The sequence below is a fragment of the Pistacia vera genome, unplaced genomic scaffold (assembly GCF_008641045.1).
Source record: "Pistacia vera cultivar Batoury unplaced genomic scaffold, PisVer_v2 Contig590, whole genome shotgun sequence".
Lineage (NCBI taxonomy): Eukaryota > Viridiplantae > Streptophyta > Magnoliopsida > Sapindales > Anacardiaceae > Pistacia > Pistacia vera.
The window spans coordinates 527,167-547,381 of NW_022196435.1; the positions used below are offsets into that span (position 1 = coordinate 527,167).

Consider the following 20,215-nt stretch of genomic DNA (forward strand, 5'->3'; position numbering starts at 1 on the left):
TTCATGCCCATCAATCACTATAGTTTCCCCCATCAACAACTTATCAGCAAAATAATTCTCCCCATTAGGCATCTCGATTTTAACAGCATGTTCCACTTTACTAGGCTCTAAACCTAATCTTTTTAGAATACCATATGAGATAAAAGAATGGGTAGCCCCAGAATCAATCAATACATATAAAGAGGTAGAGTGGAATTGTAACTGACCAATAACTGCAAATGGGTTGGCTTTGGCTTCTTTCTGAGCCACTAAGTAGACTCTGGCAGTCGAACCTCCAGGGGCTAACGGATTTGTGTTCACTTGGTTACTTATACTCTTCAGGATAGGAATGACTATCTGAATTAACACTTAATTCATATTCAATCATAAGACATTGGTTCGTACCTGGTTTTCACTTATACTCTCCAGGATAGGAATGACTATCTGAATTAACACTTAATTCATATTCAATCATAAGACATTGGTTCGTACCTGATTTTCTTTTGCCTTTCCTTAGATTGTTCAAGTATTGAGGACAGTTTCTCTTCCAGTGTCCATCTTCTCCACAGTGGAAACATTTTCCCATCGCATTGGCCTTCTCTGCCTTCGCCGCTAGCTTTTTGAAGCTCTTATTCTTGGGTCTAACTTTTGGACCTTTCTTTGGTTGCTTTTTGCGCCTTTTATTGGCCCTGCTAGTGAAGGCGGCAAAGGCATCCTCATGTCCTTTCCCTTTCACATTCCTCCTAAAAGCCTTAGTTATGGCTGCCTGAATCATCCTGTTAACCTTTCGTGAACGCCTCGTAGCCATACCTTTTACTCATTGACAATCTCCTCGCCCTTCCAATATATATATTCCTTAGAATATTCTCTTTCTCTTTCTTTTATGGTAATAGGCAACAATTAATTTATTTCACTTAGTATTTTTGTATGTATAAATAAAATATTACGAATGATATTTTTATTAAATAATGATTACTTTTATGGTAATAATTTCATTTATGGTAATAATCAACAATTAATTTATTTCAATCATTATTTTTGTAAATATTAATTAAATATTGGGACTGATATTTTTCTTAAATATTCTTTAGAATATTCTCTTTCTCTTTCTCTTATGGTAATAATTTCTTTTATGGTAATAATCAACAATTAATTTAATTCACTCAATAGAATACTCCTTAGAATATTCTCTTTCTTTTTCTTTTATGGTGATAATTTCTATTATGGTAATAATCAACAATTCATTTATTTCACTCATTATTTTTGTATATATTAATGAAATATTGGGAATTATATTTTTATTAAATAATAATTACTTTGAAAATTATACTAATTTAATAAAATTAAGCATTTATTTAATCATATATTAGTTGAATGATTTGGNGTCAGAGCTGTGAGTGGAGAAGCTAATTTAGCAAAGCCTTCCACAAATTTCCTGTAATATCCTGCTAAACCAAGAAAACTTCTAACTTCTTTTACAGTCTTTGGTCTTGGCCATTCAATCACTGCTTCAATCTTGCTAAGGTCCATTGAAATACCCTTTTGTGAAACAACATGTCCTAAGAATGCTACTTGATCCAACCAAAACTCACATTTGGAGAACTTAGCATGTAACTTTTTCTCCCTTAGTCTTTGTAACACAAATCTCAAATGCTCTTCATGATCTTCCTTTGTTTTGGAATAGACCAGGATATCATCTATAAAAATTACTAGAAATTTATCCAAACAATCCTGGAAAATCCTATTCATCAAATCCATGAAGACCGCTGGTACATTAGTTTATCCAAATGGCATCACTATAAATTCATAATGCCCATATCTAGTTCAGAATGCAGTCTTGGGAATATCCTTGTTAGCGACCCTCACTTAATGTTAGCTGGACCGAAGTTCAATTTTGGAAAACACAGAAGCTCTCTTTAATTGACCAAACAAGTCATTAATTCTTGGCAATGGATACTTGTTTTTCACCGTCACCTTATTGAGCTCCCTATAATCAATACACATTCTCATCGAACCATCTTTTTTCTTGACAAATAAAATAGGACCTCCCCATGGAGAATGACTGGGTCGAATAAAACCTTTATCTAACAACTCCTAAAGCTGCTTCTTTAACTCTTGTAACTCTGCTGGAGCCATTCTATACGGGGCTTTAGATATTGGTGTCGTACCAGGAGCTAATTCTATACAAAACTCCACTTCCCTTTCTGGAGGAAGTTCTGGGAAATCTTTTGGAAATACATCTTTGAATTCTCGTACTATGGGTACATCCTGAACACTGAAGTCTGGAAACTTTTCTTTATTCACCACATTAGCTATGTACCCTATACAACCCTTCCTTATCATTTTCATTGCCTTCACTACACTTATCATCAGGTTGTGTAGATGACCTTCCCCAAAGGTGAAACTGTCTCCAGCATCTAAGTTAAACCTGGCCTTCTTCTTCCGACAATCTATTAATACTCCATATTTGCTCAGGAAGTCCATTCCCAAAATCATATCAAAATCAGGCATATCAAAAACAATCAAATCAACATTCAATTCATGCCCATCAATCACTATAGTTTCCCCCATCAACAACTTATCAGCAAAATAATTCTCCCCATTAGGCATCTCGATTTTAACAGCATGTTCCACTTTACTAGGCTTTAAACCTAATCTTTTTATAATAGCATATGAGATAAAAGAATGGGTAGCCCCAGAATCAATCAGTACATATAAAGAGGTAGGGTGGAATTGTAACTGACCAGTAACTGCAGATGGATTGGCTTTGGCTTCTTTTTGAGCCACTGAGTAAACTTTGGCAGTCGAACCTCCAACAGTCTAAAGGGAAGTAGCCTGAGTAACTTTACAGTCCTTTTCCATGTATCCTGGTTGTTTACATTTGAAACACACATTTGTCCCTAATAGACAATTCCCTTTATGCTGCCTCCCACATTTGTGACAATGGGGAAGATTATTCCTTCTCTGTTGTTGTTGTGAAGTCCTCTTATTCTTGCCACCCTTCTTTTGAAATCCTTGCTGAAACTTTCTTTTACCTTTGTCCTCCGAGACTTGAGTGGAATTCCCTACTTCAACTTTCTGAACTGCTGTCTGGTCCGAACTAGAACTACCAATCACCAATTTGGGGTTCTTCATCCGCCTCTCCTTATTCACAAAAATCTCGGCTCTTAATGCCCGTTCCTAAGCCTCACTATAAGTCTGGGGAGGCTGACCACCCGCTATAATAATCTGGGCAATTTTTGGGTGCAATCCATTAACAAATCTCTCTAACCGGTACTGTTGAGTACTCACCATAGTAGTAGCAAAACGGGCTAAGTAGTTAAATATTGTAGCATACTCTCTAACAGTCATATTACCCTACTTCAATTCCATGAACTCTTGAGTCTTCACGGATAACATGTCCGCCGACCGGTATTCTGCTTCAAATAGCCTTTTGAATTCATTTCAAGAAAGAGCACTCGTCACATAGGTATGCTCCATTAGCTTCCACCATACCCTGGCATCTCCTCTCAACAAATAGGAAGCATAGCTGACTTTTTCTTGGTCACTCATGGGAAACAAGGCCATTGCCCGTTCAACAGTCCTTAACCACTCCTTTGTCACCGCCGGATCGTTTGAACCACTAAACTCTGGAGGTTGGTGCTTTTGAGAAAGATTATAGATTGGTTCCACTTGTCCAGAAGGTGTAGCACCAGTCAGCATAACTAGTCTGGTTACTAGAGGTGGAACTGGTATTTGGAGCTGAGGCTGAACTACTGGAGCTGAGGGATTTATGTTCACTTGGTTACTTATACTCTCTGGGATAACCCTCCTAAAGGCCTCAGTAATAGCTGCCTGAATCATCCTGTTGATTGCAGCCTCATCCAAAACAGAAGCATTCTAGGTAAACGTAGGTGGTCCACTATTAGGGGGCGCATTGATAGTCGGTGCTACTAGCTCACTGGTGCCCTCTTCATTGACATTCTCCTCGCCCTTCCTATTAACCTTTCGTGAACGCCTCGTAGCCATACCCTTTACTCACACAAATTTCAATCAATGTTAGCTAATTCTATTCACTAAGCAAGTAAAGAAAATACTTAGAGCAATCGGCTTGAGAGAGTATCTTGGGAACGCGTAAGGAATGATACTTCCATTACTTACAAACACCATTACCAACATCAATTAATTATAAAATAACTATAACAAATCAATCAAAACATCATTTCGAACACCCAAAATCGCGCTCTAATACCAACTGTAAAACCCCTTCTAGCCGGGTATTTCCTAAGTATCCCTTGGCCATTGAGAACCTAGAAAACGCATGGTGTGCTGTTACAGGCAACCAAAATTAAAACCTAAAAACACATGTAGTAGTGTGAGTAAGGATCGTTCCCACAGAAAGTGTCTAGCCGAGTTTTCTGTTACGTGAACAAGGCTGAGGGGATTTGAGTAAAACGGAAACAATTTCAGGAAAAACAATTCAAATTAATCAATCAAAATAACAAACCTTGGTCTAAGCCAACATCCACTATCGGAATTTTACAACTGATAATCGATGCAAATATATATCAATTCATACTTTGAGTATTCACCGTTAGAACTATTTTCCTATCTCTCCTTAGTTGTAGTTAATTAGAAAACAAGCAATCAAATTAATCTTACTACTAAACAACCCTAGACAAGCGCTAAAGGTTTAATCTAGTAGCAACCTTAAAGGCTAGAGAAATCGATGAAACTGAACAACACAAACTCAAGCGGTTGTATTTAATTTAGTTGAATGTTCTTCTTAAGATTTAATAATTCCTAACGCAGCAAATTCTTAAACCTTAATTACTCACAAGTTAGAGGGATCAAACAATTACGTATTTGATATCTAACTTAGTAGTTGATTGCAACAAATAATAAACTAGTAGGCCTCCTAGTAATTAAATGAAACAATCATGAAAATAGGCATAGAAGAACATCCAATACTCAAAACGTAAATTGAACACTAAAAAAAACAGATTAGATCTCACAGTTTATTGATTCCGTGGCCTCCGTTTCCTTCGACCAAGTCATAAAAGTTTTAGCCGCTTATGGCCATAATCAAAACTCCAAGGAGAAAAATTCTAGAAGAGAGAAAGAGAGGCGTGTGTAAACTCCTATTAGGGCCAAAAATCGTCCTTGGCCCAAATAGGCAAACGGGCCCGACACTGAAGCAGAAGCTAGGCCCAATCCCAATGTGACCCAATCGGATTAGACCCATTCGGTACAAGATATAGCCGGCCCAAACCACATGGGCATGAGCCTCCTAATCTCAGTCCATTTCCTAGGCCCATGGGCGAATCCAGAGCCCACGACCCCCTCAGAATACTTTCCTATTCCTTATCAGAATCACTTTCCTATCCAGACACTGGTAAGTCAGTTTACCACGACCCTAATTCTGCTAGGGTTTGCATCAGAGTCATGCTAGGACTCCTACTTCTACCAGGATTGGGAGACCAGACAGTCACTATATAAGCAGAGGCCAGCCCTCTCACAAGGCAGATCACATTACACCTTCACACCCGAAGCTCTTACTTGAGAGCTTTACATCACCGCCGTAGTCACGGTCCCCGACTAGACTTCCGGTATTCTCTATTCCCCAGCCCTCACTATATTAGCCTTTCTCAGTTTTGCTAACTTGAGCGTCGGAGTGCCTACGGCAAGCACCACCTCGGTGTTTCCCGTTCGCTTTACGCGTGTGTTTCTCTACGTGTGCAGGTGCAGTGGATCGCTGGTGGCCTCAACCTCACGGGATCAGACCCCCCTTCCGTACAAGTAGATTTTTACGTCTACAGTTTAGCGCCCACCGTGAGGCCTCTAGTGATCATTCGGCTCGACGAACCTTGCTACGTGGAGGAACATTCCATGGCTGACAATCCCGACAATGTTAACCCCGGCCTCGAGGCCAGACTGGAGGTCTTGACCTCTCTCATGCAACAAAATTCAGACAAGGTGGCCACACTAGAAGCCGAGAACAATGCAATCTGGATCGAAAACGCGTCCATTAGGGCTGAAAACCAGTCTCTAGAAGAGAAGGTGGGTCAATTCTATGATCTCGAGTTCTTGCCCAACCAAGTACCTCCCAATCGGTTCTGCGCCCCTATCCCATCCATGCAACCACTCTCCACACCAGAGCATCAGCCCTCGATCTTCGGTAAATAGCCGCGTCTGTTAAGTGCACTGGCACTGGACGACTCCGTTTTGACTAATGGAGACAAAGATATGCCAGCAGAACACCATCTAGCCGACTCATCCCAGCCTCGTAACCAAGATAATCCAATAACGAAAAGCTCACATCCACAAGACCAGCCCACTCTCACCGTCCCGCTCCACCTCCAGTCCACAACCCAAACACAAACCCCACTCAGCTCGACTCACCCTCGCGGGTTGAATGGCCAAACCAAACCAACTCCAGCACTCGAGCTCATCCATCCTGACAGACCGAGCGACTACCAGTCGACTCCACTGACCATTCATGTAGGGCGGAACAACAGAACAATGACAATGGGAGTCATCCAACTGCAAGGGATGAACGAAGATCCATGCTACCAAGGAATGCACGACAGAACGATCTATCAAACTACCCTCCGAGGGATGACCCAATGGGATGTGCTGAGAACGAATGCAGCAGCAAACCAAGTAAGACAGAATGACCCGGTAGTATCCCCCTCCCCTATGGAACAAGTACTGGCCAAAAGACTGGCCGACGTTGAGGCAGTGATGAGACGCATTCCAGGTATGCCGGTCCCAACCAAGAAGAACAGACCCTACAGTTATGCTGATTCACCCTTTGTGGATGAGATCGCCCTGGCCGACATACCCCAGAAATTCACCATCCCCAACATGAAACCATACGATGGTACCACCGACCCGGATGACCACATAGCCTCATACAAGCAGCGGATGTTTACAGTCTCAATACCCCGACCGCTTAGGGAAGTCTGCATGTGCAAGAGTTTCGGTTCTAGTCTATCTGGACCGACACTCCAATGGTACACGAACCTCCCAAACGGATCCATCGACTCATTTGCCCAGCTTACTAACACCTTCGTGGAACAATTCGCCAGCAGCAAGAAACTAGAGAAACTATCAGTCGACCTATACCGAATATACCAGAGAAGGGGAGAGCCATTGAGAGAATATGTCAGCAGATTCAATAGAGAAAAGATCTCTATCCCCTCATGTAACCCTAAGACTGCTGTGGACGCTTTCAGGAAAGGCCTCCTCCCAGACGGAGAACTGTACAAAGAACTTACGAAGCTGGGTTGCATCACAATGGAAGATGCTCTGGCCCAGGTGGTTATCCAAATAAGATGGGAGGAAGATGAGATGAACCGAGCTGCCCATTCTAGATACGAATCAAGGCAGAGCGATAAGAAGCCAGAGCCTAGACTGGTAGAGCGCCGCTACCAACCTCCAGCACGCAATATGGGCAGAGTCAGAAAGCCTTATGATCGCCAACCTACGAGAAATGATAACAGGCAGTTCGGATCGAACCAATGCAAAATACTAGAGTACAACCTCAATGTCGAACCAACCCAGGTCGTAGCAATAATGAAAGGACTGGGATCCACCGTCAAGTGGCCTGGCAAGCTCAATCCCGAGGCAAAGAGAGACACAACCAAGTGGTGTGAGTTCCACAGCGACCATGGGCATAACACCGGAGACTGTATTGCCTTGCGGCTCGAGGTTGCCGCACTTCTAAAAAGGGGACATCTCCGTGATCTGCTTACTGACAAGGGGAAGAACACCATTAGCCAGAAAAGCTCCAAAGAACCGTCACCCCCTCCGCGGGAACCCACACCGAAAGGTTTCTGTTCGCTTATCTCTGGAGGATCAAAGATCAGTGGAGTAAGTTACTCATCAGCCAAGCGATATGCTAAAGCCAGCCACCACCATGAAGTACAGTCCATCCATCCATCCGGTCTCGCGATCACACTCTTATCAGGTAATTCAGTTTGAAGATGATGAACCGATCACCTTGGCCGCTCCTCATCACGACGCTTTAGTCGTCTCCCTGCAGATTGCCAACATCCTAGTGAAAAGGGTGTTCGTAGATGGAGGTTCGTCAGCAAACATCTTGTTCCTCGAAGTAGTCAAGGCAATGGGACTAGAAGAAGCAAACATCAACAGGCGACCGACACTGCTGGTTGGGTTCAGCTCGGAGCAGAAATACTCTATTGGGGAGATCATCCTTCCCATCTACGCCAGTGGAATAAACAAACAGACCGTCTTCCTGGTGATCGACTGCCCATCTCCCTACAACGTCATTTTGGGCCGCCCCTAGATCCATGACATGCGGGCAGTCCCATCTACCTTCCACCAGATGATCAGGTTTCCAACCAAGTGGGGAGTACGGGAGATCAAGGGCGACCCCAAAGCTTCCAGGGACTGCTACAAGAACGCTTTCAAGGGCAAAGGAAACTCTTCATAGCAATTACAGTCTCATCTAACCCCTCGGACCGAGCCTGACCAATCGACTATTGAGGAGTTGGATGAAGTGCAGATACATCTGGACGAACTAGAGAGAAAGACACATATAGGCTCCCGCCTCGAACCCGAGACAAGAGAGAAGCTGATAGAATTTCTCAAACAGAACGAAGACTGCTTCGTCGGGTCCCACGCCGACATGACCGAAATCAATCCAAACGCAATGGTCCACTAGCTCAAGGCAGATTCGGATCACCCACCAGTCAAGCAGAAGAGGAGGAAATTCGCACCTGAGCGAAACCGGATCGTCAATGAAGAGATTGAAAAGTTCCTAAGCAACGGCATGATCAGAGAGGTCCACTACCCTAAATGGCTAGCAAACATCGTGGTCGTAAAGAAAAAGAACAGGAAGTGGAGAGTCTGCATCGACTTCACTGACTTGAACAAAGCCTGCCCCAAGGATTCTTTCCCACTCCCACATATCGACATGATGGTAGATGCGACCGCAGGGCACGAACTCCTTAGTTTCATGGACGTCTTCTCGGGATATAACCAGATTCTGATGCATCCGGACGACCAAGAGAAGACAGCCTTTATCACAGAGAGGGGAACCTACTGTTACAAAGTAATGCTGTTTGGACTGAAGAATGCCGGGGCCACCTACCAACGTCTAGTCAACAAAATGTTCTCTAACCACTTAGGGAAGACCATGGAGGTGTACATCGATGACATGCTCGTCAAGTCCCTAATTGCCGAACAACACCTTGACCACCTTAGCCATCCTCCGGAAGTACTACATGAAGTTGAACCCAGACAAGTGCTCATTCGGCGTCTCATCAGGTAAATTCTTGGGCTATATGGTTACTCAGCGAGGGATAGAAGCAAACCCCGACCAGATCAGAGCGATCCTCAACATACCATCCCCGACTTGCATCAGAGATGTCTAGCGCCTTATAGGAAGAGTGGTCGCTCTGAGCCGCTTCATCTCCAGATCAGCTGATAAATGCCACCTATTCTTCCATGCCCTCAAGAAGTCCAAGAAGTTCGACTGGAACCCTTCCTGCAAAGAAGCCTTACAACAGCTGAAGAGGTATCTGACCACACCCCCACTTCTTTCCAAACTTGTGGACGGGGAGAAGCTCTACTCTTACCTAGTGGTCTCAGAGACAGCCATCTCGGCAGTGCTAGTTCGAGAAGAAGAATCAAAGCAATTACCGGTCTACTATGTGAGCAAGTCGCTCCTTGACACAGAAACTCTGTATAGTCAACTGGAGAAACTAGCCCTCACCCTCATCCATGCATCCAGGAAGCTCAGGCCGTACTTTCAGTGCCATTCCATTGTTGTAATCACCTCTTTTTCACTCAAGAAGATACTGCACAAACCAGAACTACCAGGCCGACTCATGCAATGGACAGTAGAGCTTAGTGAGTTCGATATAGCCTACCCATCCCGTACCGCCGTCAAGTCCCAGACACTGGCAGACTTCATTGCCGACTTCACACCAAGCGCCACCACCAAGGCTGAAAGAGAATTACTATGCATGAACGGCGTACCACCCTCAAAGTGGACTCTCCTAGTAGACGGATCGATTAATGTCAATGGAAGCGGACTCGGAATAGTACTGATCGCACCAGAGAGAGACATCATCCAGCGAGCAATCCGGTGTGGGTTCAAGTGCATGAATAACGAGGCCGAATATGAAGCCCTCCTAGTTGGACTTTCCTTGGCCAGAGAAATTGGAGCCAAGAGACTAGAAGTGAAGTCCGATTCCCAACTCGTAGTCAATCAACTACAAGGCACGTATCAAGCACGCGATTCAAAGTTGACATCCTATTTGAGCATGGTCAAAGAGCTGTAGGCCAAATTCGAAGAGTTCTCAATCGTACATATCCCCAGAGCTGAGAACTACCATGCCGACGCCCTCGCCAACCTTGGCTCGGCACTCCTATGTTCTTCCCAGTCATCCATTCCCCTCTTATTCATGCAATGGCTAGCCAACTGGAAGGAACCACCACCGAACAAGTCTCCCGTAGAAGCCATGGGCATTGAACAAACCGACTATTGGATGACCCCGATAATGAGATACCTGGAAGACGATGAGCTCCCAGCTGACAAGAACGAAGCACGCCGACTGAAAGCAAGAGCCACCAGATTCACCATACATGAGGGCCAACTCCTCAGAAAGTCATTCTCGGGCCCTTATCTCAAATGCATAAGCCCAGAAGAAGCCCAAAGTGTTCTAGCCGAACTCCATGAAGGCGAATGCGGCAACCACGTGGGGGGGGGGGGGGGGGGGGTGGGGTGGGTGCGCAGTCTTGCACATCGGGTGATCACCGCTAGATACTACTGGCCGACCATACGCACCGATTCGACCGCTTACGCGAAGAAGTGCGACAACTGTCAAAGGTTTGCCCACGTCTCACTCCTCCCACCAGAACGACTCCATTCCATTCTCACACCTTGGCCATTCATGAAGTGGGGAATAGACATCGTGGGAAAGCTACCTACTGCACCGGGGCAACGAGTCTTCATGTTGGCTGTGACAGACTACTTCACCAAGTGGATCGAAGCCGAAGCCGAAGCCTTCACACAAGTCAGAGACCGAGAGGTAAAAGCCTTCATCTGGAAGAATGTAATCTGTAGGTTCGAAATACCGAAGGAGATTGTCACCGATAATGGATCCCAGTTTATTAGTTCAGGCTTCAAGGATTTCTGTGACATGTGGGGAATAAAGTTGAGCTTCTCAACACCCCGCAACCCCCAGTCTAACGGCCAAGCCGAGTCATCAAACAAGACCATCATACAAACATTGAAGAAACGATTGCAGAAAGCTAAGGGTGCATAGGCAGACGAGCTACCCGAAGTCCTCTGGTCATACCGAACCACGGCTCGATCATCAACTGGTGAAACCCCGTTCTCCCTGACATACGGTTCCGAAGCAGTCATTCCAGCTGAAGTATCAGTTCCGTCCACCAAGCTCCAATGGGTGGACGAGGAATCAAACAGTCACAACCTTTGCCAGAACCTAGACATTGTGGACGAGTTACGGGAACGGGCGAGCATCCGTCACGTAGTTTACCAACAACAGGCCGCCTGACATTATAACCGTAACGTGAGGATCCGTACTTTCAAGATAGGCGACCGGGTCCTCCGCAAGGTCTTCCAAAACACCAAGAAGATCAACTCTGACAAACTCGGTCCCACTTGGGAATGTCCCTACAAGATAATCAAAGCAGTGGGGAAGGGTGCCTACAAACTCTAGACCCCCGAGGGCAAAGACATCAACAACAGTTGGAATGCCATTCACCTCAAACACTACTACCACTAGGTGAACTTTGTTTTTCTTTTAAAGGGATGAGTGGGCCTGTCCACCTCCTCTTAGACAGTCAGCTTCATGGCCAAATATTTAATGAAGTACTATTCATAAGTTTTCGTCTCCAAACCGACCCCAGTCGATGAATTACGGACACCTTCAAATCGGCCTGCTCGATAAACATACGGACACCTTCAAATCGGCCTGCCCGATAAACGTACAGACACCTTCAAATCGGCCTACCCAATAAACGTACGGACACCTTCAAATCGGTCATCCAGATAAACGTACAGACACCTTCAAATCAGCCTGCCCGATAAACGTACGTACACCTTCGGATCAGCCATGCTGATAAACGTACGGACACCTTCAAATCGGCCTGCCTGATAAACGTACGTACACCTTCGAATCGGCCCTGCCCGATAAACGTATTGACACCTTCAAATCGGCCCTATCCAATAAATGTACTGACACCTTCAAATCGGCCCTGCCCGATAAATGTACATACACCTTCGAATCGACCCTGATCGATTTACAATGACATCCTCGGATCGACCCTTCCTGATTCGCGAGTTGCACCTTCGTATTGGCGCCACTTGATCTACGAAATTCAGCACGACTTATGATTCACACCACCCAGTCGACCTGATCCAACCCAAGAAATCAACTCCAGTTTGACTTCGTTCATCCACGGGAATGTACACTCGGTCGACCAGACCGAATGAATGGTCTTCACACCAGTGACAAGCAAAGCATTGATCCAGCCCAACAGAAGGCCTACATGCCTTCCCCACTAGGCCACTCTAAAGTAACATACACGACGTAGTGCACCTACAAGTAAAGAAACAACAGTTCATTCATCCAAGGAGACAGCATCAGAAGTCAAAAATGGTCAAATGTTACATATATAACATCAAACAGCCCAGTTCAGAATACAAAAAAATGGCACACATGCCAGACAAAAGGGCATCGCAGGCCCCAAAACACATAAATAAAGAAAAAAGCTAAGTATCCTGAGCATGAGCTTCATCCCCCATCGCCGAATCGGTCATCATATCCGCACTGCCAACGCTCGGCCCAGCACCCTGGCCGCCTGCATCATCAACACCCGATAGCCTCGGCTGGCTGAGGTCAGGCATCTGCTCGTCGTCTTGCCCCCCTGGATGACTACCTCCTTCGTCCAGTAACTCCTGCATGAGCAAGATGTCTTCATCCAGATCCCAATGAGAGGTCCGTCCTTCTTTGAACTCCAGCATGAGCTCACCTCGGGCCATAATGATAGCATCATCAGTAATGGAGATGCACTGCTCCCTGAGAGACTCGACCTCTGCAGTTCTCTCGGCCAACTCACGCCTCAGTCTCTCGATCTCATGCTCTCTATCCCTCAGACGATGCTGAAACTCTTGCTCGGCCTTCCGGGCCGCCATCTCCTTCTGGCGCAGGCTGGTGTTGGCCTTAGACACATCTTGTATACGTTTCTCCTGCGCCACAACAGACTTCCTCAGGTGAAGACTGCTAGTGAGTACCTGCACAACAAAACATTGCAATCAGAACAAGACTCAGAAACAAAAATCATCAAACTCTACTGTAATACCTGAACGGCGCGAGCTACCCCCCAATCAGCCACAACAACTGCACCCATCTGGTTAAGCCGCGCCTCGTCCGCCGGGAACAAAAATGAGTCGGCCAACTTACTCATGGTAATTGCATCAGAGTAAGTCGACGCATTAGCCAGAATCGTGATGGTAATCGTTTCGGCCTCTTCATCCATAACCGTGGTCTGGGACGACCTGGCTCCAACTGAAGGCTGCTGACTCGGTGGCGTCGCTAGCATATCATCTGCTCCTCTGTCTTCCCTAGCTAAAGACTCCCTCCTCCTCTTTCACTGCGTCGGGCGATAGATTCGCTCGCGCTCGGGACGGTCAACTTCTTCATCAGCGACTCTGCAAGTACAAACTCTCCAACGGTTAGTAGGTTCAGCTCGGACTCACCAAAAATGATATGGTTGCAGTATCGACTCAGAAGCACATCCCAAGTCTGCTTCAGCAAGGGGAAGGGAGTACCTCTCTGTATCGCCTCTACTCCGGCCCAAAGAATGCTGGTCCTCAGGTTGGACTTTGCTAGCACTACTCGCCAATCCCTCTGCTCTAATGGGATGGCTAACACCCTCTGGGTCACTACATCCAAGCCGTCTCCGCTCTGTCCAGCCCGATTGAACTCAAGCTCTGCAAACAAAAAACACAATCAAGATTTAGTAATCAAAAGTACGAAAGAAACAACTAAGCTCGCACCAGTAGCTCGCCAGCCGATCGAGATCTCACCCTGTCCTCTCTCCCCAAATACAGCTTGACCCTCAGGTAGAAATATCGGTCTTTCCAGTTCTTATCACTAGACCGTAGGTCGGTCACCAAGTGAGACCAATCATGCCTCAAGTTCAACAAGTAACGTCCCTTCTCTTTATCGTTCTCCTTCAAGAAGTAGGAGTACAGCAGCTCGTGCAACCCAAACCTCACTTGGTTCCGAACACAAAGGTCTTCCAAAGCCATTAGCAGTCTCCAAACATTCGGCATAAGCTGAGACGGGGCAATCATGAAGTGGTTTAGCACCTCCCAGACGAGGCGAGGCACAGGCAACCTCAACCCGTCATGAAACCACTTCTCGTAAACACTGATCCAGTCCTTTGCTCCCAATCAACCCGCTCGTACGACCGCGGCATCCGGATATTAATAGAACTTGGAATGTGATACAAGGTCCAGATGCGCCACACATCACTATCTTTCAGCACGGGAGGATAATCTCTAGTCAAAATCCCGCTGCCTTGTTGGCTCGGCTCTTCCTTAGAGCCACTTCTGGAAGAAGATGGACTATCAACTCTTTCGGAGTCTTCCCCACTCCTCCCATGCCTACCCGAGCCACTCGGCCCAACCTTACTCAACCCTGGAGTGGCTATACTGACTCCACTCGGCACGCCCATAGGAACGCCCCCCTCGGGCATCATCACTATAGTCAAGGCACGCTCATACTCATCCCCTGAGTCTGCCACAATCCCGCTCGAACTAGCCGATTCAAAATCTGACATGTTGGCTTAATCGCCCAACCCAACAGATCGATTCAAGCCTCGCTCCTTGCTGCCAAAAATGTCAAGTGTCAACCACCCGATCCGAGACACCGACCTATCAAGATCAGAAATAGAATTGCCACTCGCCCCTCAGTACCGGTCTACCTACTCGGAGAAGTTTAACCTAAACCTTGGTCGACCCTCCCAGTCGACCAACCCAGCTCTAGATTCTAACCCTCCTTGGCTCGTCCTGGGTGACCGACCCAGCCAACCCCTAATCAAGGTATTCCCTCGCTCGCCCTGGGCGACCGACCCCGCCAATCCCTGATCAAGGTATCCACTCGCTCGCCCTGGGTGACCGACTGGTCCCTAAGGTCAACTTAATATTACTCGCCCCTTCTCACCGATCAGGCAACCCGATCACCCGCTCGGTCTGGATGACCGACCGACTCTACACTCCACTCCGCTCACCTTTCCCCACTCGGTTGGACGGACTGGATGACCTAACCCCCTAAAACTCCAATACGACACCCTGTTCGGTTAGGCAGACTGATCGAACGAACTTACGTCTAACTCGACTTCGCCCTCCAAAATACCGCCCAAAACATCCGAAGAAGGCCCGAAAAATCAGTCAAGACGTCGGAAACCCACCAGAAATACCAAAATTCATGCCTATTCCAGAAATCTATACTCTAAACTCCTCAAAAATCCGTTGAAACTACCCGAGAGCTCAAGAACTTCAACTTATCTTCCAAAAACACAACAAAATCTACCAGAATAGACAAAGAAAAACAGAAACATCATAAAAAACGAAAAATTTACCGTGAAAGGAGCCAAAGTCTACCGAAAGAAGCTGCCGTCGCGAAAATGAAACCAAAAACACAGAAGAAAAAATCTTTTTTCTGAACAAAAACGGAGGAAAACTGCAAATGGGAGACAAACGGCCTATTCACTCGTTTTTAAAAGAAAAACTGACAGGATGAAACACTTGGCAGCCCAAGATTGGCTATGGGTCAGAGTGCCTTTTCGTTTCCCACCTCAAAAACCAGGATCTGATCTTCGCCGAACACGTGGCGAACATCCATAGTGCCTAGGAAACCGCAACGACAAGGAAGCTTGAATCGATCGCCCAGATCTGTCGACCGAGTCAACACGCCCCCGTCAGAGGACTCTACATACCCCCACGAATCACATGTTCAGGAGGCCTCCCCGAATGACCGATCGACTGGGGACGATCTAGCCAGAGCCCTCGCCCTCGCCCAGCCGTCCTTCCGCGGCGGACAAGTGGACAACCAATGTCAGAGCTCGCATACATCCACTTGATCGCACGCTCCTCCTAACTGACTTAGCATTCGACTCCTAAAGACCCTCAAAATGTCTTGTGCTTCTCCGGCCTAGAAAGCCTGGCCGACCCACCGATCAGCTTGGAACGGCCCGTTTCGAGCCATCTTCAGGACAAAGAGACCTCGCCCATTCATCCTTCCGTAGCGGACGAATGAACAACTTTTGGTCGAAGTTCTATCTCATCCACTCGAATCGCCCACGCTTACCGACCGAGCGAACATTTTGAGATTAATAACTTTTCTACCTCACTCGACCAGGCATACCGAGCAATCGGGCGTACCGAACGAAGCGCCTACGCTCCGAAGCCTGCTTCTCTGACCCTTCGGTCCCTCATATCGATCCGGCACAGCACTCCAATGATGGTATGCCCCGGATCAGCAATGGATACCGAACGACCCCGGAACAAAAATCACTTGCAAGATCAACTACACTAATAACCGGTCATCCCGGGAGAATGACCGAGCACTCATCGATCGCTTCCTACTCTCTGACTTAAGAAACTCTTAACTTAGAGAGTGGGGGGCAAACTGTTAGGGCCAAAAATCGTCATTTGCCCAAATAGGCAAACGGGCCCGACACTGAAGCAGAAGCTAGGCCCAATCCCGATGTGACCCAACCGGATTGGACCCATTCGGTACAAGATATAGCCGGCCCAAACCACGTGGGCACGAGCCTCCTAATCCCAGTCCATTTCCTAGGCCTATGGGCGAATCCAGAGCCCACGACCCCCTCAGAATACTTTCCTATTCCTTATCAGAATCACTTTCTTATCCGGACACTGGTAAGGCAGTTTACCACGACCCTAATTCTGCTAGGGTTTGCATCAGAGTCATGCTAGGACTCCTACTTTTACCAGGATTGGGAGACCAGACAGTCATTATATAACCAGAGGCCAGCCCTCTCACAAGGCAGATCATATTACACCTTCACACCCGAAGCTCTTACTTGAGAGCTTTACATCACCGCCATAGTCACAGTCCCCGACTAGACTTCTGGTATTCTCTATTCCCCATCCCTCACTATATTAGCCTTTCTCAGTTTGCTAACTTGAGCGTCGGAGTGCCTACGGCAAGCACCACCCCGGTGTTTCCCGTTCGCTTTACGCGTGTGTTTCTCTACGTGTGCAGGTGCAACGAATCGCTGGTGGCCTCAACCTCACGGGATCAGACCCCCCTTTAGCAATATGAAAGGACTGGGAATCCACCGTCAAGTGGCCTGGCACTTCAATCCCGAGGCAAGAAGACACAACCAAGTGTGTGATTCCACACGACCATGGGCACAACACCGAGCGGTATTGCCTTTGCGGCTTGGGTTGCCCACTTCTAAAAAGGGGACATCTCGTGATCTGCTTACTGACAAGGAAGAACACCATTAGCCAGAAAAGCTCAAAGACCGTCACCCCCTCCGCGGAACCACACCGAAAGTTTCTGTTCGCTTACTCTGGAGGATCAAAGATCAGTGGGTAAGTTACTCATCGCCAGCATATGCTAAGCCACCACCACCATGAAGTCCATCCATCCATCCGGTCTCGTCCATCACCTCTATCAGGTAATTCAGTTTGAAGATAGAACCGTCACCTTGGCCGTCCTCATCACGAGCTTTAGTCGTCTCCCTCAGATTGCCAACATCCTAGTGAAAAGGGTGTTCGTAGATGGAGGTTCGTTAGCAAACATCCTGTTCCTCGAAGTAGTAGGCAATGGGACTAAAGAAGCAAACATCAACAGACGCCGACACTGCTTTTGGTTCAGCTCGGAGCAAAACTCTATGGGGAGATCTCCTTCCATCTACGCCAGTGGAATAACAAACAGACCGTCTTCCTGGTGATCGACTGCCCATCTCCCTACAACGTCATTTTGGGCCGCCCTGATCCAGACATCGCATCCCATCTACCTTCCACCAGGCGATCAGGTTTTCCAACCAAGTGGGGTACGGAGATCAGGGCGACCCCAAACTTCCAGAGACTGTACAAGAACCCTTCAAGGCAAAGGAAACTCTTCATAGCAATTACAGTTCTCATCACCCCTCGGACCGAGCCTGACCAACGACTATTGAGAGTTGGATGACATGAGTACATCGGACGACTACGAGAGAAAGACACATAGGTCCCCCTCGAACCCGAGACAAGAGAAAGCTGATAGAATTTTCAAACAAACGAAGACTGCTTCGTCGGGTCCCACGCCGACATGACGAATCAGTCCAAACGAATGGTCCACAGCTCAAGGCAGATCAGATCACCCACCAGTGAAGCAGAGAGGAGGAAATTCGCACCTGAGCGAAACCGGATGTCAATGAAGAGATTGAAAAGTTCCTAAGCAAGGCATATAGAGAGATCCACTACCCAAATGGCTAGCAAACTCGTGTCGTAAAGAAAAAACAGGAAGTGGAAGTCTGCATCGACTTCACTGACTTGAACAAAGCCTGCCCCAAGGATTCTTTCCCACTCCCACATATCGACATGATGGTAGATGCGACCGAGGGCACGAACTCCTTAGTTTTCGGACGCTTCTCGGGATATACCAGATCTGATGCATCCGACGACCAAGAAAGACACCTTCATCACAGAGGGGAACCTACTGTACAAAGTAATGCGTTGGACGAAGAATGCCGGGCCACCTACCAAGTCTAGTCAACAAAATGTTCTCTACCCACTTAGGAGAGACATGAGGTTACATCGATGAATGCTCGTCAAGTCCCGATTGCCGAACAACACCTTGACCACCTTAGCTCACTCCCGGAAGTACAACATGAAGTGAACCCAGCAAGTGCTCATCGCTCTCATCAGGTAAATTCTTGGGCTTATGGTTACTCAGGAGGTAGAAGCAACCCCGACAGATCAAGCGATCCTCAACATACCATCCCCGACTTGCATCAGAGATGTCTAGCGCCTTATAGGACAAGTGGCGCCTGAGCCGTTCATCTCCAGATCAGCTGATAATGCCACCTATTCTTCCATGCCTCAAGAAGTCCAAGAAGTTCGACTGAACCCTTCCTGCGAAGAAGCCTTACAACCTGAAGAGTTATCTGACCACACCCCCACTTCTTTCCAAACTTGTGGACGGGGAGAAGCTCTACTCTTACCTAGGGTCTCAGAGACAGCCATCTCGGCAGTGCTAGTTGGAGAAGAAGAATCAAAGCATTACCGTCTACTATGTGAGCAAGTCCTCCTGACACAGAAACTGTATAGTCACTGGAGAACTAGCCCTCACCCTCATCCTGCATCCAGGAATCAGGCCGTACTTTCAGTGCCATCCATTGTTGTAATCACCTCTTCTCAAGAAGATACTGCACAAACCAAACTACCAGGCCGACTCATGCAATGGAAGTAGAGCTAGTGTTTCGATCATAGCCTACCATCCCGTACCGCCGTCAAGTCCAGACACTGGCACTTCATTGCGACTTCACACCAAGCGCCACCACCAAGGCCGAAAGAGATTACTATGCATGAAGCGACCACCACCCTCAAAGTGGACTCTCCTAGTAGAGGATCGATTAATGTCAATGGAAGCGACTCGGAATAGTCTGATCGCACCAGAGGAGACATCATCCGCGAGCAATCCGGTGTGGGTTCAAGTGCATGATAACGGCCGAATATGAAGCCCTCCTAGCTGACTTTCCTTGGCCAGAAATTGGAGCCAAGAGACTAAAGTGAAGTCCGATTCCCAACTCGTAGTCAATCAACTACAAGGCACGTATCACACGCGATTCAAAGTTGACATCCTATTTGAGCATGGCAAGAGCTGAGGCCCAATTCGAAGAGTTCTCATCTACATACCCCAGAGCTGAGAACTACCATGCCGAGCCTGCCAACCTTGGCTCGGCACTCCATGTTCTCCCAGTCATCCATTCCCTCTTATTCTGCAATGGCAGCCAACTGAAGGAACACCACCGAACAAGTCTCCCGAGAAGCCAGGGTTGAACAACCGTATTGGATGACCCCGATAAGAGATACGGAAACGATGACTCCCAGCTGACAAGAACGAACACCCGCTGAAAGCAAGAGCCCCAATTCACATACATAGGCCAACTCCTCAAAAGTCATTCTCGGGCCCTTATCTCAAATGCATAGCACCAGAAAAGCCCAAGTGTT

The 20,215-nt window shown here is 47.0% G+C and overlaps 1 protein-coding gene across 1 annotated transcript; it reads left to right on the forward strand.

Annotated features, from left to right (window-relative positions):
• Window positions 1-6,576: 6,576 nt before the first annotated feature.
• LOC116109890 lies at window positions 6,577-7,944 on the forward strand. The gene has a single exon (XM_031396122.1). It carries the CDS (start codon window positions 6,577-6,579, stop codon window positions 7,942-7,944), a length of 1,368 nt encoding a protein of 455 aa, XP_031251982.1.
• Window positions 7,945-20,215: the final 12,271 nt, after the last annotated feature.